Below are 23578 nucleotides of genomic sequence, written 5' to 3'. Positions count from 1 at the left end.
ACTGGCTGACACTGACGGCGGCGGTGCACAAATGCTGCGCAGCTAGCGCCATTCGACGGCCAACACCGCGGTTCCTGGTGTGTCCGCTGTGCCGTGCGTGTGATCATTGCTTGTACAGCCCTCTCGCAGTGTCCGGAGCAAGTATGGTGGGTCTGACACACCGGTGTCAATGTGTTCTTTTTTCCATTTCCAGGAGTGTAATATGCCTTTCGATATTTATAGCGTCACAATAAGCTCCGAAATAGACCTACTTTGCATATTCAATGTGCTTCTCCACTCCGTATACTAGGTTCGTAGCGTTTTTGTTTTGCATGTTGGTATTTCGGTTGCTAAGGGTTTATTTATCGATTGTTACTATTTGTAGTTCTCTGTTGCTTTTTGAGTTTATATATTGTTATGTCGTCGTTTGGAGGTAGTGAGTGGATCTGTGGACGTTTGGCGATAATGCCACTGTACAGCACACGGCAAGAAAATTGTTTCCTCGTTTCAAGGAGGACTGTTTTGACGATAGTCTCTCCACATTCAGGAAAACCTAAGACCTTGGGCATTTGATGAAGATCACTTAAACGCATTACTCCACAATGTTCCTGGCAAATCCGCTGGTGCTCATTCAACCATTGTGCAATATTTGCATGCAATGGTGAAGGTACGCTCTAAGCCAAAAATCACAAAAATCAGCATCTCTGCTTGTTCGTCATCATCTGGTTCGTGAATAACACCGACCATTCCTATCCTCTTTCGTTACTGGTGACGAGAAATGTCTTTATGGTAACATAAGGAAAAGAAAGGAATGGTTGAGCCTAAACAAAGCAGCAGCTCCCCCATACAAAGTTCTGCGAACACTCATAAAAGATGTTATGTATCTGGTCGAACAGCGACGGTATGGTGTACGAAGAATTGCCACCCAGAGGTGTAAAGATATTTTATGACATTCTTTGTCAACAGCTGAGACGTGTTGCAGTCGCAGTCCAGAGCAACGACGGGAAATACTCCGTGAAGTGATGGCACTCCAAGATAACGCTCGTTCCCATTCTGCTCGACTCAAGGCCGTTGCTAGGTGTTTTTCCGCCCTAGGTGAGAACTGAAAAATGACGCCCCCTCTTATCCTCACCCCCCCCCCCCCTCTTCTCCTCCACTAAGTAAGTAGCAACATGATCACGAACTAGCGTATGAGTCCTGCTCCAGCCGTCGACATAGATAAATCAAAGTCTTGTTGGTTTTCAGTTTTGTATTCAGTAGTGGCTGTTTTAGTTTTGAGGTAGATAGAGGCAATGTGTTTACTGTTGTCAGAGTAAGCAAAGACTTATTAAGTATTTGTTTGGCACAATATTGAAAACAAATCGGTGTTTTGATTTTTCCTCTTTTTAACTTTTTCTCCTCAATCCCCCCCCCCCCGCTTGATTTGAAGTTATTTTTTTTTCCGCCCTTTGCCGCATCTAAAATTTCGCCACCCTAGGCGGCCGCCTAATCTTGCCAAAAGGCAGAAAAGAGCCTGGGTAAACTGACAAAAAACACAGTACATGAGTTGGGTTGGGAAGTCATTCAGCACTCACCTTATTCACCTGATAGTGCACCCTCAGCTTTTCGCCTTTTCCGCTCTCTATGGAACAACTTTCAACGAACTTCCTTCCCGGATGAAAATGCGCTCCGAATATGGCTCGACGAGTTCTTCGCCTCAAAACCATGTCATTTATACATAGTCGCGAAATCGTAAAGTTACCGCAGCCTAGGCAGTCTGTTGTAAATAGTGAAGGAGAACATAATATTGATAACTTAAGTCTTTGTTATGTGTATCTTTCGTGTTTATTATTATGGGATAACGCCACGAGCTTATGCATCATCTAATACACAACACTCAGTTGTTTCACAGTGTGTTTACACATGTCAGCCGCTTGCAGTTAACATAAGATGGCGGCTTATTTGATCAAATAAATTTGACATTTGACAAAATCTGCCTATTACACAACATCAAACATATTTCACAAAGTAGCTTTGCAGAAGATGTTTGACGGCATAATACCAGCTTACATCAAGGGCGTGCCAAGTGACGGGCAGTTGATATGTAACACCTGTGTGCCTGTTTTTATTTTAATTCTGATGTTATGTAATTCTGTTATAAATTACGTAAAAATTCTGTGTAACGACGACGTACATGCAATGAATATTGCATACCGACGAATTAGTAAAATTGTAAAACAGAGATAAGTCTTCTCATGGTCCACTGCCTAAACACGCATCCTTCCCTGCCAAAACAGACAACGTATAAATCTGTGATGATATTTGATATATGGGCACTAGGCAGTGATCTCCAAAGGCCGTGGGCTAAAGCATGTTTCTGTAAGCTTGAAGAAATGCCGGAATAATCGTTTTTGCCCTTGCCTGTTCGTTGACTGAGTGGGAGTATTTTTAGTTTTAACGACATGCCATTGTACGAAAGATTTTCAGCCTTTTACTTCTTCGTAACGTATGAACTTTCAGACGAAACGAGGAGAATTATCATACGGCATTGAATACGGATGCATTTTCTTCCTCTTTATGGCGTTTCTCGTGGTTAGAGAAAACCACACTAAACGAAGCCTGACGCACTGCCGTTGCCGCCTTCTTGTGAAATGATTTGTTTTCCAACTTGTTAGGTAAACACGAGCGTGCTTTCACTTAACAAGGTTCTACTGCCCATTTTATATGATTCTGCGTACAACTGTCGTCGTGCAGTACGACTGCATACTAGGTAAGAAGAGCAAGAAGTTACAATGCAAGTAACGCGTATAGTACCTAGCAATTTTGCTGCAGAGTACCACTGACATCGTAAATACACCAAGATGTGATGTAACTACGGCTGTGCGTGCCGGCCGGATATTGGGTGTTGGCAGCGGCCTTGCGCGGTTTGTATGTTGGCAGTCGTAGCGCTGCCGTAGCCGGTGTGTACATTATGCTGCTGCGAATGTTTTACGTATAACATCGTGGGAACTTTGAATGAGAGGTTGAAGAGGGGCTTGTTTTCTCAGTAGGAAGCAATTTAATGTACCCGAAACTTGTAATAAGCGGAGATACGTCAGTAAAATTTGTATTTGCTTGTTTGTATAATTGAAACTTGAAAAAGTACGAAAAGCTGTAACACCATCACGATGACTGTACTTTATGGTAAGCAAACAGCAGTGAGAAAGAAGCCGGGTAATGAGCGGTAAGTGCTCTCACACCATGAGAAGCTGACCTCAAGTGGCAAACAGTTTGTCGCTACTTCAAAAATCATAGGAAGGTGGGTATCGTAAATTTCTTCGCCACTTTGGAGTGTTGATTTTGATTTATTTTATGGAGAAGCTTTCGGAATGATTTGTAGCGTTTTGTAACTCAGCACCAGAATATCTAAGAAAATGAATGGTTTCTTTATACAGAGATCATATTATTAAAGGAACGTGAACGAAAGATTGTTAACAGAACTTTGATTTTGTTGTCATTATTCGTATGATAGCAGGACTGGCCGAAACTTTCGAAGAGGAATAGGCCTAATGCCAGTAATAAGGATTTAAAGCGCGCAGGATATTATTTGTAATTGATGATTGTTGCAAGTATGGGATCAAGCATTGGTTGGGACTCGCACAATAAATATTAAATGTCAGCATCAATGGAAGTTTGATTTTTTTAAATAATCATTTCCTGTACGCAATTCCCTAGTACAGTGTAAAATTAGACAGTGTTGTAGTCAACAAATCTGTGTTTGAAGATCGCTGCTTATGTGCCTCCATGTGGAAAATATTTTTGTGTGTTCCATGAATTTTGAAGATACACTGGCTGCAATTCTTATGCTAATTAGATTACCCTTATTATAAGAACGCTAATACTATAGCGTAATTGACAAGTTCTTAGACGAGGCCTCCAACGAATATTATTTTGTTCCCGTTTATTTCAGATTTACTATTATCAGCAAATAGTTTTACTTTGAACTGTGATGGTGGTGGCGAAGATGGGCGTGGTTATGAGAGAAGTGACAAACTGGGGATGAGCTGTCACTGGATGCTTTTGTGAACTGAAACCCTGCTGTTGTTTGATTTTGAAATCGGGTGGAAAAGCTGCCTATAAAGACTCACTGTAGTAATTTTACTGAACAAAGTGAAATTCCACCGTTTAGGAGATTGTATTGGCGTTATAGAACTGATATCTTTCATTCTGATACACAAATGGTATCTTCTCAAGCAGTTGCAGAAAAATCTGTATTCATTGTTGTAACAACTCTTATTCAAGCTCTACCCATGTCATACCAGTACAGACAAACGTGAATTGACCACCACCACCACCACCACCACCAATTATGGTGTTGAATAGCCAGTTAACACTTCTTATTAACGGTGTTGTTCTCCATCTTTTCTGTCGCTCCATAAGCCTTCAAACCCTTCAGTTATGCAAGTGTGGTCCATTTGAATGTAATGAAATATGTGCAGTAAACATTATGTATCACAAAATTTGATCTGCCATCCCCTAAAAAAAAAACTGATTTACAGGAAAACAACTGCAACTTTCTGACATTATGCCGAAATTAATAGAAAAAAGTGCAACTTCTTCTGCAGGAGTAATTTTTTGCTGCTAATACTGTTTACTCATGTTTCATTACTTTGTACCATCCTATTAACTTCAGTTACAGGTTTCTAAAATGTAATAGTTGTGCCTGCAGTTCTGTTTATCTTGTAAGTAGTAAATATGAGAATTGTTTATTTGAATATCCTTTCTTTAAAAGCTCATATTTTGTAATTCTTATTTTACAGGTCCAGACAGTTCCAAATAAGTTCTATAATGGATACAACATGCAGAACATTAACTGCATTTAAAGACATTTTGGAGGAACGGAGGAAGGGAAGTGATTTTATGTTCATGTCAAAAAAATTTAATCCCGTAGTAGCCTATCAACACAAATGCAAAACAAGCCCGCAGAAGATTAAGGATGATGTCCTACGTACTGCTCAAGTACAGCAAGTCATAGATGAAGTAAGTGTATAAAAAAAAAATCATTGGTTTGTAAGTGTGCGTTGAGGATTATTAAAAGAAATTGTGTCAGCACGGTGGCTGGAAGATATCCACAGCAAGGTGTGATGAGTGAAGTATTGGGAGGCAGTTGAATTGAAGACAAGTTTGCCGTCAGCTGTAGTGAAATGCAGACTCTAGTGGTAACAACTGAGGAGGTAGTGTATGTATTATATAGCAACAAGAAAAACAGTAGTTCGTTGTTGTGACAGGAGAGAATTGGGGTTGGAAACAAGAAGTTAAAAACTTCTGAGGGCATTGGAGGAAAAAGTGGTAAAGGTGTTGAGAAGGACTGGCAGGGAAAGGAGAATAGTAGTCTTAGATCAGGAGAAGTCAGGGACATTCTCATAAATTCAGGCTAACTGGTGACAGGGTGGGGTTTGTGATCCAAATAGCATAAGTTTCAAGAAAGAAAGACACCATCAAAAGGCAAGGTAAAATGAGATACAAAGAGAACACCTGCTCAATACACATGACTTGTTTCAACTTTGTATTTCATTGCAGTTTCTGGAGCCATTTACATATTTCATAAATATATTTCCGTGTTAATGGATTATGGGGTTTGTCTACATTCTGGCTAAGTTGTTAACTACAAATCCAAACGTCTGGACCTCATGCAGTGTGATGTGTATTTCATTTAAATTGTAGGACCTCCTAGAACTGGCTGGCAGTACCAGTTTCCAGTTTGGAGAAAGGCAATGGAACTGCGACTTTCAATAGGGACTTTGGTTTGGGAATATAGAAAATCTAGGATGGAATAACAATAATATGAAAAGCATCACAAACAATTTGGAAAGGATAGATTGCTACTCACCACATAAAAATGTTTTTTGGTCACAGACAAGCTCAATGAAAGAGAATGCTAGATGTATTCAGCTATTGGACTAAGACGTTCATCAGACTTACACGTACGAGCTTTCTGCATCTGATGGAGGACATAGTCCGATAGCTGAATATGTTTAGCATTCTTTTTCATTGTGTCAGTCTGTGACTCAATGCCTCCTATATATAGTGAGTAGCAATATATACTTTCCATATTGTTGTTATTCCTTCCTTGATTTTCCTTTGTTAAACCTTTTGATGTTGTTGTTATAGCTTTAGTTTAGACGTTACTAATAATATCCTTTATGTGTGGCAGTGACGTACAGTCTTTAATATCATTGTCTCTCCTGTTCACTGGTAAGTATCTGTTGTCTTTTATGCGATTCTTGTTTTTCTTGTGTTTGTTAATTTTGTGTTCTGTATATAATTTCTGAGAATTCTATGAAATTATGCAAAATGAATCAGTGAGTTAAACTATTTGTAATTGTCACATGTTGTGATGAATTGCTGTGTAGGCCTGTCATCTTCACAGTTTGATATGAAAGCTAGTTTGGTAGACAAATTCCTACAGAACCTAAAACTTATCATTTTATTATTATTATTATTATTATTATTATTTACCTATTCAGATAAATATGTTCTTATTGGATACCCTCATATGGCTCATTCAACTCACCCTGCCTATATATCCTTTCATAGCAAATCTGTAAACATAAATGGAAGAGAGACTAACTTTCCAGATATTTTCTGTAGTTGAAGATTTTCACTATAATTACATGGTGTTCCAGGAGAAAACAGACAAATGTTAAAAGAGAGAGCATGAGTTAGTCTGATGGAAAATCAGTAAAATGATTCCCAGGATGCTATGTTTGGAAAGAGTATGGTGCTGTTGATATTAAATGAAAAGATAATTGCTTGTTGTCTTTCATTGTAATTTTCAATGAACAGGTCTTGTTAAAAATATTCCTTAGCACTTGGAGAGTCTTGGTAACAATGAACAAAACCAATTCATCCTTTGTTTACACTTTTCATCCATACCCTTCAGTCCTTAAATAAACCCATGATAATATAATAGATAAATGTTGAATGATTTTTGTGGCTGATCGACAATACTGCTGTGACTGATCCAACAAAAGACCTAAGTAGGTTTAATTAAGGCACTGTGCCATTAGCTGTGATAAATATGCAGGGTTTCTTCCTCTCGTGTTGCCTAATAAATCCCTCGTATATTCAAGCAAGTTGCAAATAACATGTTCAGATAGTAATTATCTGCAATAACAGAACAAACTAGTGGCCTATCATTGCTACATTATCACTAGTTAACTTAGAAATGACACAAAAATGGTCTTTTCACAGTAGTTTTACGATGTCGACCAAATATATGCAAGACTGTGACTTTTATAGATTCTTTCCTGAATAAACTTTGAGTCAGCAGTTAACACTCTGTGAAACCAGACAGACCATCAGTAGCACTTACACACAAATTTCTTGTCACCTGGCACTCTTTCTTTTCTCAAAATGCTACTTGCTGGTGGTGGTAGGATTGTAAGCCCCCACTCATGTATTATGCACCTCATGCATATGAGATTTTCAGTCGCACTAAAATTCTTCTTCAGATAGTGAGAAATGTTGCACTCCATGAAGAATGTTTTCTACTCGGTAAGAAGGTCAACAAATGCAATTTATTATGCAACAAGGTCACTGGGAAGAGAGAACATTCACATGGTGACGAATCCCGTGGAAATATTGTTCTCAGGAAAAGGGGGGGGGGGGGGGAAGGGGGTGACAATATTAGTCATTCAGGGAATTGTTGCTGATATTGTGAAACAGAAGCCCTCACATTTCCATTGCAATGGTCATTGCCATGCACACATTGGCAAAACCTGCATATAAATATTGCATCACAGCATGGAGTGCAGACTACCCTTAAGTATTTGCTACAGACTTTCAAACTCGGTGATGTAGGAGTGGAAAACCACCTCTCTTTGTCCTTTCCTGTAAATAATGTACTCTTATGTATGCAAGTGATGTGCATGTTGAGATGATCACTGTGAGAGATATTGTGAGCTAAATAGCTGTGTCCTGGAACCTGTTGAGAATCTTTGTTGATTTCGTGTTTTCCCTTCAGATTGGTACATAGTGTTGTGTTTTTGGTAAGCAATTATCTTTCCTTATACCAGTGTTTATTTTTCAGCCAGCATTTTTTGTTATCTAACATTAGTTCTCATACATTCCTCACAAACGTAAGGAAAGTTTGTCAGATATGTTTCTTATATTGCTACTCCATGAATGGAATCCCATTGTATTCAAGAAATGAGTAGTTTTTTGTTCCAAGAGAATGGAAAGAAGTTTGCTTCTACTTTCTCAGGTGCAAAGTGGTAGGTATATTTGTACACTCAAAAAATTTGTGTTGTTGTCTACATATGAGGGGCAGATGGTGTACACCAGAAATGTCATTTTAGATGAATGGTGAGAAGAAAAGCCTCATTAAAAAAGATAAATTTTTTATGTTGTCCAGGTTGCAAATGAACAGAGTACAACCAAAGAGGAAGTGTATAAGACTGTCAACAACATCCTAAATGAAATTGGCTATGACAAGAGTATGCCTGTCATTCGTTGGCTTGGTGTGCTGCTGCTGAGAATTCTAAAACAGAGTTATTCTGCATTGCTTGTGAATGAAAGCAGTATAGAGAAAGTAATTACAACACATGATTTTCTTGTGGTTCCTATATGTCCATTTGTGTGATTACATATTGTACGTTATTTGCAATTTCAGTACTGAAATTAATTTTTGTGTTTAAAAGGTGAAGTCTGTGATGGGAAATAATCCAGTTATTTTTGCTCCCAGTCATCGCAGCTATGCTGATTTTATTTTGATGTCATATCTGTGCTTTCACTATGACATAGATATCCCAGTAATAGCAGCAGGAATGGGTAAGTGATTTTACATCCTCAGTTACCTAATATTGGAAGAAAACCTGTAACTTTTAAAAGATTCTTGTATGTGTGCTTTTGAAATGTACTTGGAATTTACCTTTATTTTATATTTATTGACTTCACAAATTTGCTACTATGTTTTTGAAATCTTTTTTTATTGTTCACACTCATAGTGGGGCTCAGTGGCTTAGTGGTAAAGTGCTAGACTACAGATCAGAAGGTCCTGTGTTTCATCCCCTGTCAATCCTGGGATTTTTCTCTGTCACTTACTGTTTTTTTTTTCAGTGGAAAAGATATAGAATTGAAGCATGGTTTTGGAACCTTTGTTAAACAGAGCATCTCTGTCTGGCTGGGCAAAGTCAATTTGAAGATTGGAGGAAGGCAATAGCACACTACCTCCAATACTAGGAACATGCATAGTAAAGTACTGCAGTGTTCAAACTGGCTTTCTGGTTGAGATTTCCTGGCACATTAAAACTGTGTGCCACACCAAGACTCAAACTCAGGACCTTTACCTTTCGAGGGGAAGTCTTGCAAGTTTAACAGGAAAACTTCTATTAAGTTTTGTAGGTAGGAGATCAGGTACTGGCGGAAGTAAAGCTGTGAGGACATGTCGTGAGTCGTGCTTGGGTAGCTCAGTCAGTAGAACACTTGTATGGGGAAAACAAAGATCCTCAGTTCAAGTTTCAGTCCACACACAGTTTTAATCTGCCAGGAAGTTTCATATCCGTGCACACTCCGCTGCAGAGTGGAAATGTCATTACGCAAACTTTCAGGTGGTTGAGCACTTCTTAGTATTAACTGAGAAAGATTGTTACAAGACTAAACATGTTGTTGTGGATTGAGGCAGTTTCTGTTTGATGAATTCAGTTTTTTTAAACACATTGTGCAGTGTAAAAGATAACTATAATCTCAAACTAACTTTGACAAAATGATAACAGTACACTACCTTGACAAACAAAACAAAGACTTCTAAAGAACTGTTTGTTCTGACTTATTAGTGTGTGCCTGTTATTTGATCTTTGGATGTGTCCTTGCACTGTGACAAGTTGTATATTCGCCAGAAAGAAATGAAGAATAATAATATCAGATGCAGTCAATTTATTTTCTTTTGGAGACTTGAAAGGTCTGGTGCTGGATCCATATCCTGTTGTTTGTAAATAACTTATCTTTAAATATTGATGTGCATTAAATCTATCTCTCTCTCTCTCTCTCTCTCTCTCTCTCTCTCTCTCTCTCTCTCTCACACACACACACACACACACACACACACACACACACACACACACACACACACACACACACAGGTGACTTTCTCTTAGTTTGAAATTAAGACTTGAAAAATTCCAAACAGCATACTAAATAATGTAGAAGACCGTACAACATGGTTTCATACAGAAATGTAACAGAGACTCAAACTGAACAATTTAAATTTAAACCATACTGTAATAAATGAAAAATATATTAATAAGCGAATTATATAAACCTAAATTTAAATTGCAAGTCGCATACAGATTTGTAGAATGCCTAGTAGTGGAGTGGAGTTGACTTGACGTTGGAATAAGACCATGGCGTTTCCAATACTAAGACAAAGACCAGTATCAATTACACATTATTAAATGGTTTCGGTATGGTTTGTAGGGTTTTGCATAACATTATCATACATATTACGAGGCGTGTTTTTTAGGTAATTACCATTTTGTCATACTGCGGCCGCAGCGCTGCGGTCGGCGTTCTGCGCATGCGCACTGGGTACCTACAACTGTTGTCTACGCACTGATGCCATTACAGTCAATTCTTCCTTGTTTATGTTGTGTACCGAGTGTTTAAGATGCCTCCGATAATCGTGTGTCCCGCTGACTGTGAAGTACGGGCTGTTATAAGATGTCTTAGTGCTAAAGGCCTAAAAGCGATCATATTCATCGTGAGATCTGTGCAGTTTATGGAGAAAACATTATGAGTAATGGAATGGTAAAAAGTGGGTGAGAGCATTTAAAGATGGCCGCACAAATGTGCATGATGAACAACGTAGTGGGCGTCCTTTGTTTGTTAATGAAAGTTTGGTACAGGAAGTGGACAATAAGGTGAGAGAAAACAGACACTTTACGATTTCGCCCTTGCGGGAAGACTTTCCTAATGCTTGTTGTAGTGTTTTGTTTGACATTGTGACCAAGCACTTGAATTACTGAAAATTGTGTGCACGTTGGGTACCGAAAATGTTGCTGGATGTGCACAAAACCAAACGTTTAGACAGTGCATTGACTTTCCTTGAGCGGTACCACGACGACGGTGATGATTTCTTAAGCCAAATTGTTACGGGCAATGAAACATGGGTGACCTACATCACACCAGAATCAAAGCAACAGTCCATGGAATTGTGGCATTCAGATTCGCACAGAAAAGTGAAGTTTAAGCAAACAATTTCTGACCGGAAAATCGTGCACAGTTTTTTGGGACAGAAAAGAAGTATTGCTTGTAGAATTTCTGATTCGTAATGAGACAATCAGTGCAGCAGCTTACTGTAGGACATTGTACAATCTGCGCTGTTCAATTCAGAACAAAAGATGTGGCAAGTTGAGCAAGGGCATCATTTTGGTGCAAGACAATGCCCGTTCGCATGTGTGGTGATCAGACCAAAGATCTCGTCACATCTTTTCGATGGGAAACTGTAGATCATACTCTGTACAGCCCCGATCTTGTGCCCAGTGACTACCATCTGTTCCTGCACTTGAAGAAACACCTGGGCGGCCAGCGTCTTGAAGACGATGACAAAGTCAAAACAGTGGTGATGCAGTAGTTAACAAGTCAGGCGGCAGACTTCTATGAGGAGGGTATTCAAAAACTGGTACAACGTTATGACAAGTGCCTCAATATTGATGCAAATTATGTAGAAAAGTGGATTAAGGTACAGGCTTTCTTGTAAAAATAAAATTATTGAGATATCTTAGCATATCTTTCTTTTTTTTAATTTCAAAATGGTACTCACTTAAAAAACACACCTCGTATTTCTCAAGTCAACATTCCTTTTTCTCAACTTACACTAATTGTACAGGGATGATTGAGGTATGGTCACAAATGTTTGTTAACTGACTTTTGACATTGTGTACTGATTGTGCACTAAGGCTTGCTATTTGTGTAAAATTTTAACAAAAGAGACTTTTAACTATCAGGAGATGAAAGCGCATCATGGATGCCCAGCTTTGTATCTATATTTTATAAAGCTATCTTCTTAATTCCAAATAAGAGACTCCCTTTTCACATACTATTGTTACAAATACCACTTTATTAGCCTTAAAGTACTTACTAACTGTATAATTTGTACATAGCAATGTCGTAGAAAGTATCTGTGATTACTGTGTTAGTCCATTATTTCTACCCCTATCCCTTAAAGAAAATGAAAAACAAAAAGTATGTGAAGGTTACATATTATGACAAAAGTCATAATGCTCTGTAAAGAATTTTGTTCAAATTTATATGAATGGATGTACAAGGATGTATCATAAATTCATGATTGTTATTTCACACTGTTCTGTTAATTTTTAAAGATGTTTTCTCTTCATTCCCACAATTACCCTTATCCTGACTGGACCTATTCCAGATATTCTACTGAAGTTTTGGATGGGTTCCCTTGTCATTTAATTGTGGAGCTCAATAATTATAGATGTTATTGTCTTGGATTGGTGTATATTCTGCCAGTGTTAAATAATCTATATCGGTCTGTATTCTGTTTCAACACCACTTGGACTGCAGTGATTCATTGATTAGTAGCGAGATTGAGTATGTGTCATTTGTTTTTAATTTATTCCAAGAGGTACTTCCTCAAACTGATCAGATAGTGAATTATTGTTGGCAAAACAGCCTACATGAATGCAGGGTTCCCTTTTTTTTAGGTAAACAAAAACAAAATTATTGAAGAAATTAATCAAAGTTAACAAAAAATTGTACAGACCTTGTGAAGACAGTTCAGAAGGCAATTCATTGGGGTCAACCACCTAGGAAATGGAACATAGATGGTGGAACGCTGTTTCTGATCAGACCACTGAATATTGACTCCAGGCCTGGAAGAAGTTTAGTAGTAGCAGAACAGCAGAGACATGGTGGGGTTTCTCAAATTGCAGAAACAGTCCTTGAAAAATGTTACAAGAGTGAAAAGGACACATGACAAAAGAAGACTAAATGAATTTTCAGGGAATATATAAAGGGTTATCAGCCTTCAAATATGTTTCAAAAGAACAGATGGATCTCTTAAAACAAATACTAAAGAATACTACAAAATTCTTTAAAAAAACTATTCCGATAAATTCCTGAGGAAAAATTACACTTCATGAAAATGGTACCAGACCCAGGTTCGAAACCACCTGCAATAACACAGGTAAATGAGATAATAAAACAACTAAAAAACGACAGAGCCCCAGGAGAAGACAGCATTATCTCTGAGATTTGGAAATTCAGAGACCAAAACATCACAAAGGAACTCCATAAAATTTTCACAGAAATATGGAATACAGAGAAAATCCACAGGAATGGAAATGTATGTTGATTCACCTGCTTCACAGAAAGGTGTGACTAGACAGACTCTAATAACTAAAGAGGTAACCTACGAAATTGTTTCCAAGACATTAGTCAACATACCAGTACCACAAGCTAACACAAAGACAAGCGAATATCAAGGAGACTTCAGGAAAGGAAGGCCCTGTATTGAACAGATTTGGAACCTGTGAATGCTCCTGAAGGTCGGACAACACCACTGTAGTCACATCTGTGGACTTGAACACTCAGACAACAGACTTGTACAGACACCATATCCAAAATAAAATTTATGGGAGAGATCTCAGACCCATTTGTGATATGTGCAGGGGTCCGACAAGAAAATGGTCTCTCACCACTTTTATTGAACATCAGCTTGGACAAATTTACCAAACAGTGGGAAGAAAAAGTAAAAGGAATCCAGTCAGGAAGAACATGTGCAAACAAGATCATCATAAAATGTGTGATATTTGCAGATGACCTGGCAGTATGCAACAACAAAAAAGACAAGAATTACTGGAATATGTACTTGAAGTCTGTACCAAAAATAGGTCTACAGATACCACACAAAAAAACACAATACCCGGAAAGAAAGAACAACTACCACCAAGTCATGTACACAAAATACAGAAAGGTCAACAGAGTGGAAAAATTAAACTATCTTCGATAATAAATACAAATAAGAGGATCAAACAAGGCATCCAATGTAGAAATAACAGAAAAATTTCAGAAAGCACACAAACTGACATGGGTACACTACAGTAAAAAGAAAGAAAAGATATTTTGAGACAGGTCAAACTAGGTGCTACAATGCAGTTGTTCTACCAGAAGCACTCTATGCGTCAGAAATGACCACATTGCAGAGACAAAAAACACCCCGGAAAAATTTCTGGAGCTATACTTAGAGGTGGCATACGGATGAAGAGACCAACCAAAGAATTATATGAATGTGGAGACAGACTGAGACATGATCAGGAAATGTCGACTAGAAGTAGAAGAGTTAATACAAGCAGGTATCAGTACTGAAATGATAAATGAAAGTACAGAAACAAACATATGAACACGAAATTTGAAGTAAAAGAAAGGAAGAAAAGAGGAAAAATATGGACAAAGCAAAGGAAACAGAAACACAGCCAAAGAGTTAAGAGCCTCTGAAAACAGAAAAAGAAGAAGAAATAAGAAACATTTGATTAATCATGCAACATTCAAATTAATCACTGTCCTCAAAGCAAACATGTTTAATAATTAATAATAATAATAGTAATACACATCATTTTGAGGTTGCTACATATTTAACATTTGTTAAAATGCTTGTGACTCAGCAATAAGCAGCTATACTACAAATCCAAAGGTTTGACCCACAGTCGGTCCTAGGAATTTTATCTGCCAGTTATCACTTATTTCAACTTTGACTTTGTTCGTTAATGTGAAAAAAGTCAAGTTGCAACATGATTTGGATTTCACTTGAAGCTGTAGGCCCCCCTGTAACTAGGTGAGTCAGTCAGTTCAGAGGTTGGAGTAATGCAAGGGCATAGCCACTACATTGTGGCCATGGGTATGGTGTTCAAACCAACTTACAGGTTGATGATAACATTACCTTAAGGACAGTATTATAGTAATTTTTTTCCTCCCATAGTATATTATGTAACATTACAAAAATGGAATATTTACTAACATAAATTTTCTGTTCATTTCAACAATATTAAGAAAAGGATAAAGTGCTATTCACCATGAAGATGATACATTGTGTTGCAGATAGGCACAACAAAAAGACTGTTACACAGTTAGTTTTTGGCCTAAATGGCCTAAGCCTTCTTCAACTCTCTCTCTCTCTCTCTCTCTCTCTCTCTCTCTCTCTCTCTCTCTCTCTCTCTCTCTCTCTCTCTCTCTCTCTAACTGTCATCTCCGGCAGCTTAGACCACAAGTCATTTTGGATGAAAACAAAGAACTCCTTCAGTACCTGTCCTTGGGGTTAGCTAACCATGTTCATGGCATATATGCTTTGTTAACTAACAGACAAAGGAATGTGTAAACATGTCCTGCCTGAAGTGGTTGTGGATTATGATTCTTATGAGTTGTCCAGTTTTCACCATTTGAGGGTTCCATATCTCAGTTGGTAAAAATGTAACCCTTATAGGGTCTCTCTTTTTGTCCGGCCGCCTGTCTGTATGTCTGTTGAAAACCCATTTTTACAGGAGTGGGTTGATGTATCAAGTTGAAATGTAAGTCACATACTAAGATCTATTGTCCCTTGGCAGCATAAAAAAATTGAAGCTTGTAAGTCAGTGCAATCAAAAGATATGACTATTTTTGTCACATATTGTGATACTTGCAAACTGACTCGTTGAAGCCTATAGCATACTTCCTGTTCACTTAGAATCATGAAATTTGCAAGAAGCAAGGTTTCACAGTACAAGTAAAGAAAAATCTGAATAGTGTAATCTTGTAGGTATATCAAACGCAAAAAATATTCTGTTTGTTATTTGTTCTCAGACTTAGTCTGTCTGTCTGTGAAGACCCCTTTTTCTCATGAATGTCTCGATGTATTAAGTAAAATTTTATGTTGTCCACTGATATCTGTGGACCTTTGATGGTGTAGAATATTGAAGTTTCTAAGTCAAAGCAATCATAAGATACAGCCATTTATGTCACATAATTTGATACATTCAAACTCTCTCTTTACAACCTGTAGGGTACTTCCCATTGACCTAGAATCATGAAATGTGTCAAGAAGTAGGGCTTCACAGCACAAGTAATGGAGAAAATCTGAATATTGTGAAGGATGAGCTGTGTGTCATGGAATGCGTGGAACCGTCATTGCACGAGCTCTATTCGCTTGTGGCCAATGTTTATATATGATGTAATTTTTTGTGTTGTTTCCTGTTGCTCGTAGACAACTTTATCAAGTCATAGGCAGTTCCTGTAATCCATATCCATATACTGCAGACCACTGTGAAGTGCACGGGAGGGGTTATTTACCACCATACCAAGTATGTATTAGGGATTTTCCCCATTGTATTTGTGTATGGAATGCTGCAAAATGACTCCTTAAAGGCTTCTATGTTGCTGGTAATTAGACTAATTTTGTGTTGGGGGTCTCTACGGGAGAGACAGTTGTGAGGCTGAAGTATATTCCTTGATTTCTCATTTAATATTGATCCTTGACACTTTGTAAGGATACTTTGAAGGATAGTTGGCATCTGTGTTGAAGTGTCTGCCTGTTTGGGTATTTTGTCATTTGTGTCAGTGAAACAAGCCTCTCACCATTTGTTCTTCCCTGAAGTGTATGCGCTCAGTATTACCTGTTAGACCTGTCTGAAACACTTGATCCTCAGGATCCATAGCCTGACGAGTAATATGATGATCAGTGAAAAATTCTCCTGTTGGAACACAAGGAAGATGGATATGTTCCTCTTCAAAAGACTTTGACAGAAAAGTTGGGAACCAGCTGCCTCTTTCCACGTTCCTCACCATAAATTTTGGCATTCACGCCCTTTTAACACAGAACATTCTAAATGCTTTTACCCAGTCTCTCTTTGTAGCTAAACCTTCATACTCGGAACCTCCCTCTCACTGCCACTGTCTGTATATGTTGATCTCACACTGATTTCTCCTTTTCCTCACATTGAGTTAGAGTATACCTCACTGCCGTTGTCTCTTCTCTCACTTTCACTGTCTTCTTTTTTCTTTCATTCCTACTGCCACTGTCTCCATGATACTTGGTAGCTCAAAAATTATAGATGCGCCTACTTATTTTTTCCCCTATACTCACATGTTTAAAATTTTAGTGCAAACTGCAGCCATCCCCATACCTACATGTTTGCTGGTCTGGGAAAGTCCAGTCTCTCCAAGCCTATGTATGGTCTCTGCTCATATGTATTTTTCATTTCCTATCTTTTTCTCCCACTGCTTCTGTCTCCATCCACCTCTCTTTCTCTTTTACTGCCACTTTGACTACCCCTCCATCACTGCATCCTCTCCTTTTCTTTCCCACTGGCACTGTTTCAATTCTCATACACCGCTACTGTTTCTCTGCTACTCTCTTTCAGCACAAGAAAGTGTGAATATGTTTACACGCGAAAATGTTTGGTAATGAAGATGGAATGAGGATTGAGGCAGCTGGCTCTCCCCCTTTTCCTGTCAGAGCCTTTAAGAGGAGCATATTTATCTTTTTCTGTGCTCCAACACCAGCATTATTCTGCCAGTTTCCTTCTTTTTCCCTTTTACAGCAGGATGTGCTGCATATATAAAATTAATTCTGTAGGTCAGTAATGTTTTGACAGTTTATCTACTTTGACACACTTATGTACTTCGACACATATGAACAACAAATAAGTACGCATAATGTAAGGTTAACACAGAATCATATGCTTTATATTTTGGCTGAATAGTTTTCTCATTGATCACAATTCTTTAAAAATGCCCAGCTTATGATTTGTATATTAAGAGTAGAAATGTTATTAGATATATTCTATTGAGTTTGCACTCCACCCAGGTCTGCATAATTTTTGGTAGTCATTTTAAGTTCTTTTCAGAAATGTTAAGAACTTTGTCACTGTAATACTGCTTTGGGCATATTTGTCTAGGTATCAAGTGCCCATTATACGGAGGCAGCATGTCATAAAATTTTATTGCTGGAAAAATTGCTGACTAAAAACACAGTTTGATGACCTCAGAACTCTTGCGATGACCCTAGAACCCTTGCCTTGTGTTCACATGTCACTTAAAATTACATTTATGCCTCGGACCGGATATTACATCCATAAGTATGATAAATTTGAACCCCTGTATCTCGGTGACATTGATGATACTGGAAAAGTTTCAGCGTTCCCCGACAATAACATCTTAAGGACACTTGGTAAAAGTTTTGATGATTTGCTGTGAGTAGAAATCATAGGAGTAGCCATCCCCCCTCCCCCCCCCCCCCCCCCCCCCCAAAAAAAAATTGGTATATTTCACACCCAAATTTATTTTTTTATGTGGTTTCCTCAGGAACTGCCCGTGGACAGATGGTGCTTTTATAAGCAGCCAAAGGTCCACCATAGACCACACCTAATGCAAAAGAACCAACCAAATTTCTCAATTTGCATAGGCTGGAGGAAGTGTGTAATATGTAAGTCTTGACCCTGTACTGTGGGGTAGCTACAGTATACCCTTTCTTCTGGTAGTTAAGCAAGTGGTCGCTAGGCCGAGGACTATCCAAAAGGCTTGCCCCTTATCTCTGTGATCACTGTAACCTGAGACATGACCCCCTGCAAGACACAATATCGTGCAGTTTTATGGGACATATGGATACTGTGCACTGACTGGTGTTGATAATGTTAAGTGGTTTTTCAAGATGTGCTATCTGTGACTATTACTATCAATTAGAAGTGCTACAGGTACAGATATTAACTTATTCTGCATGAAGCTATTTTAATTTTTGAATATGTGTTAGTGCTGAGATGTCATTTGCCTAGTACAGATAACTTTCTCAGTTGCCTTCGGAACACGGAGAGTAATCAGTAGTTTTCAATTTGTGTTGTGATATTTTTAGATTGAGTGGTAACTACCTCAGAATTATATCATTTACTGCTTAACAAGGCATAAAACTAGTTGTTCCTAACCATTTTAATATGCTATTAGACAGCTTATGATAGCCTTGCAAGTTCAAGGTTTTTTGTTTTTAGACCTGTGTACATGATAGAAAAGAATTGCAAAGTCAAGGAGGAGTTGTGTGACATAAACGAAAGTTGGTAGGCATGTTTCTCCATCTGGGAGATGATCATTCAAATTCCACAAGAGTGGTGAAATTAGTGCCACTATGAGGATTCAAATCAGGCTTGCTTTAAATACATGCTGTAATGGTAGTGAGTGTTTTTCAAGACTGAAAATGGAGAATTGATGTTAGCCATGAATGCCTGTAAGGTGACAAAGACGCCAGTATCAACACCTCACTGAGTTTGAACTAGGTCGTGTAATAGGGCCACAAGAAGTTGAATGTTCCTTCTGTTATATTGCAGAAAAACATGGCAGGAACGTAGCTACCGTACATGATTGTTGGCAGTGGTATTCACGAGAATGTATGGTCGCAAGATAACTGGGCTCCGGACGACCACTTGGCATTACCAAGAGGGAAGACCATCTTGTTTGGCACATTGCACTGCATCTGCAGAAGCAATTTGAGCAGTAGTTGGCACCACAGTGACACAATGAACTGTAGTAAATTGGTTACTTCAATGACAGCTCCGAGCCAAGTGCCCTGTAGCTTGTATTCCACTGGCCCCAAACCACCACCATTTGCCACTTCAGTGGTATCAGATGAGTGCTCATTGGAGAGCAGGGTGGAGATCTGTTGTTTTTTCTGTTGAACGCTGATTCTTTCTTAATGCCAGTGATGGCTGTGAGTTGGTTAGGAGGAGACCAGTCGAGGGCCTCCAATCAGTCGTGTCTGAAAGCTAGACCCACTGGACCTACATCTGGATTTGTGGTCTGGGGTGCAATTCCTTATGACAGCAAGAGCACTATTATGGTTATCCTATGCACTCTGTCTGCAAATGTGTACGTCATTGTGGTGATTTGACCTGTTGTGCTGCCATGAACAGCATTCCAGGTGGTGTTCTCCACAGGATAATGCTCTCCCACATACCACTGTTGTAATCGGACTTGCCCTACAGAGACCCTGTATCGACCGACCAAGTGCAACAGACGTGGAACTTCATTCCACAAACTTGCTTCAAATGGAATGCCCTTGTACCTATGCAGTTGATACTGAATGTTGTCATTGATGTTTTTTCCAATGATGGAAAAATCCCCATTAAAAATGTTCAAACTGATACTGGCATTTTTACAATACACACTTTAAATTTCATGGTAAGGTCACAAAATCATACGTACTTAGAATCTCTAAAGCTATCTAGAACTTTTTAAACAGCTATGCTAGTTGAATAAGAAGGGCCACAGCAGCTGTTTCAAATAATAAGGACTTGACAGGTGTTGCAAACTATATTGCATCATCAGGTGTTTATAGTCAGTCCACGAAAACAATCTGTTTACAAGTCAGTAAAAGCACATACCCAAACATTCTCATCAAGGTATTTAAAATTTCTAACTCACAAATGGTCCCCATTCTTTGTTTATGGACATTCGCACACTTATGAGTTAGAAACTTTAAATACTGTGAAGAGAATATTAGGGAATGTGCTTTTACCTGCTTTGAAACAGATTGTTGTTATGGATGGACTACAAACATATGATGATGCAAATATAGTTTCCAAAACCAGTCGTGTCTGTGAATAAGGATTTTAAACAGTCATAGTGGCCCTTCTTATTCAACATGGAATACTTTGGCTGTGGTTGCTCTACATTCAAAATATGTTATTGTGTTATTTCATTTTCTTAAGATTGTACCTACGTTTGTAATAGTTGATCTTCTTAATATGATGACAGTTTCTTAAATTCTACCTTCAGTATTGCATATTTTTAATTTTTTTCTGGCTATTTCACTTCATGATTTATCCAGTTATGTTTTTGTATTTTGTGAATGTCCTTAACTTCAAGGCACAAGGTATTGAAGCAATAGTAAGCCAGATGCAAATTGATTGAAAGTATTGCAGTTCTTTTCTTGCCATTATAAGCTTTTGAACATAATTTTCAACATTGCCATCATGGGTGGTACTTTTTTTCCTGTTGACATGATGATTTTCAGCTTCCATATGTACTGGAACTCCATGGTGGTCAAACATGGCATGCTTCAGAACTGATGCATTGGATATGTAGTGAGCCACATTATTATAATGTTGTCAGAGCATGATTTCATCCTTATAAAGTCTCTAGTGGGTCCATTTATCAGGAAATTTAAATTAAAATGATCTATACTAACAATATTTTTAGCTGTAGTCAGTAGACAGCATGCCATGTTTTTTTATCTCCAGTTAATTTAACATTTAACCGGCCATATTATTTGCAATGTTTTTGGTGTGTTTCAAAAAGTGGGTCATCAAAATTTTCACAGATAATATGTAGGCTACCATGGGGATGTCTGTAGAGACCTATGATGATTAAGTTCTCTTTCCCCTACTTGTTGGTAACTGCTACAAATTCTGTATTATGTCTGTTCTTAAAATGCTTACATTTCTTACATAATGAGTGATTCCTCTCACAACAAAGATTGCTACCCTACCACCACCTTTCTGTTTTCTGCTTAAAGCAGTGCAAAAGATTGTGGAGTATTGGTGACACACACCTCATAATTCATCTGTATGTTAGTGCTCATTTGTATCTAAAGTATCAGGTTTGTTCTCAGCTTGGGATTAACTTTAAAGACATCAGCAGCATTTGTAGCGAAGAAGATAAATTCAGTATGGCAGGGTCTGATAAACAATGGGGAAGTTCTCAGCAGCATTGCAGTGAGCAGTATGTGCAGGGATGGACTGCTACATATTCAGCCACTGCATTTGTATGAGCACTAGAACGGGGAGAGTGGGGAGCCATTGCCATGACTGCCTTTTACTGCCAGGATAGATCCACAAATAGCTCCACAAAACTCAATTTGATAGCAGGCTGAGTATACTTGAGCCCATCCTGGAAGGACTGGAATGAGAAAAGATCTGTTCTGGCCCAGGATTGAACCTGGGATTTCCAGGGCCAAACTCTGGCACTCTACTCTCTTGGGTATCACACACCAATTCATTTTACTAGATGAGACAGTGTGTGAGGAGGAGGGTGTGTGTGTGTGTGTGTGTGTGTGTGTGTGTGTGTGTGTGTGTGTGAAGGAGAGTTTTGTCCTTTGGCAGTTCTGCCAATGTCTTTAGTGAATACACTGTCACATCTACCATCTTTCTTTTCATCACCATTCTTCATCTCTGAGTAGCACCTACACCTAGTATCCTCAGTCATTTGTAGTATATATTCTTATAACTTCCCCTACTATATTTGAGTAGCCCAGATGCAAAAGCCGCTAAATGCATTTTTTGTCAATTTTGAGATGAGCGTGCTACCATAGAGACTTTTTTCAGCAACTACATGATCAAATAAGTTTTAGGGTGCAAAACCAACTATAAGCTATTGAAAATGGCTTTAGAAAATTGTGATCAGTTGCAAAAGCCACTAACTGAATGTTGTCTTTGGGTGCAAAGCCTGCAAAATATCCAAAATTCGCAAAACCTGCCAAGTTCAACAGGCATGGCGGTCACCGTGCCATGTACAGATACAAATTTTCTACAATATCTTGTGATGTCAGAAAGTGATGATGTAGTTAAAGAAAAAAGAATCTAATGTTGAACATTCATATTTGTTATCTTTTTGACCTTAAGGAAGTCAGTTTTTCCTGGTGAAATAATGTCACCTTTGTATTTTTATATGGCAGATGTGTAGAATTTTCTGACTTGTCTTTGAAATAAAACATATTCTGTTTATATTCACAATAATTAAACTCCACATTTCTGTCATTTCTAACATATCACCGAATATTGGATTTTGCAACTGAATGTTTGTTTTGTAATTGAAGTGATACATTTGCAAAAACTGCTAATTACATAAATCGGGTGCAAAAAGTGCTAAGTCAGTGTTTCACTTAAGATTTCAATGTATGAAACATAATTTGGGCAACTCATTTGCTCTCTGTGGTTCTCTCTAGTACCGTGGAAGTTATTCCCTGATGTATTAACAATGTTCTGTCATCATATGCCATCTTCTGTTTGGTATTTTCCATATATTTGTTTCCTCACTATAGTGACATGCTGAGTGGTGGACTAAGTTAGTGACTGATTGGCATGCTTGATGTAACACTGTTTACTGAACAGGAACTAAGCCAGTACAGTTAGAGGACAAAAGTTCATGCATGAAATAAACTGAAAATATCCTTCAGTGACCATTGAAGAATACAACAGAGTGACCTTCTGGGTGTGATACATAGCTGGTGCGCACATAGATGAAGTTCCAGTTGTCAGGAGAGGTGAGAAGCAACTGGGAACCTGGCAAAAGTATGGGACGGCACTGTCAGTTGGGTTGCAGTGCTAGCAGGCACTGCGGTCTGTAGTGCAGCCTCACAGCGTGGCTGGCAATCTGTCTGGATGCCGGAGTTAAACTGGCTGTCGAGAGGGTCAGCAATGACCTGAGGACTCACATGGGGGAACACAGGCGTGCAGTCATGTGGACACAAGATCGAACATATTTGAGTAGGTCCCCCACAAATACAGTGCTGTTTACTGTGGTCTACGGGGGGAGGGGGGGGGGGGGTGAGAGAGAGAGAGAGAGAGAGAGAGAGAGAGAGAGAGAGAGAGAGAGAGAGAAAAATTAG

General features: G+C 38.5%; 1 protein-coding gene across 2 annotated transcripts in view; it reads left to right on the top strand.

The window, feature by feature from the left end:
- The first annotated feature begins 2887 nt into the window (after positions 1–2887).
- Positions 2888–23578, top strand: part of LOC126471444 (dihydroxyacetone phosphate acyltransferase) — a 128809-nt gene continuing 108118 nt past the window's right edge. For both annotated transcript variants that reach the window (XM_050099636.1, XM_050099627.1), the window contains exons 1-4: positions 2888–3256; positions 4758–4977; positions 8354–8530; positions 8640–8769. In XM_050099636.1, the coding sequence (XP_049955593.1) occupies positions 4786–4977; positions 8354–8530; positions 8640–8769 (499 nt within the window). In that variant the 5' untranslated portion in view covers positions 2888–3256; positions 4758–4785. The remainder of the gene's footprint in view (positions 3257–4757; positions 4978–8353; positions 8531–8639; positions 8770–23578) is intronic.

Source organism: Schistocerca serialis, chromosome 1 (genome assembly GCF_023864345.2).
Source record: "Schistocerca serialis cubense isolate TAMUIC-IGC-003099 chromosome 1, iqSchSeri2.2, whole genome shotgun sequence".
NCBI classification, from domain to species: domain Eukaryota; kingdom Metazoa; phylum Arthropoda; class Insecta; order Orthoptera; family Acrididae; genus Schistocerca; species Schistocerca serialis.
The sequence above is the reverse complement of the archived record's forward strand: the minus strand, read 5'-3'. Positions and strand labels throughout refer to the sequence as shown.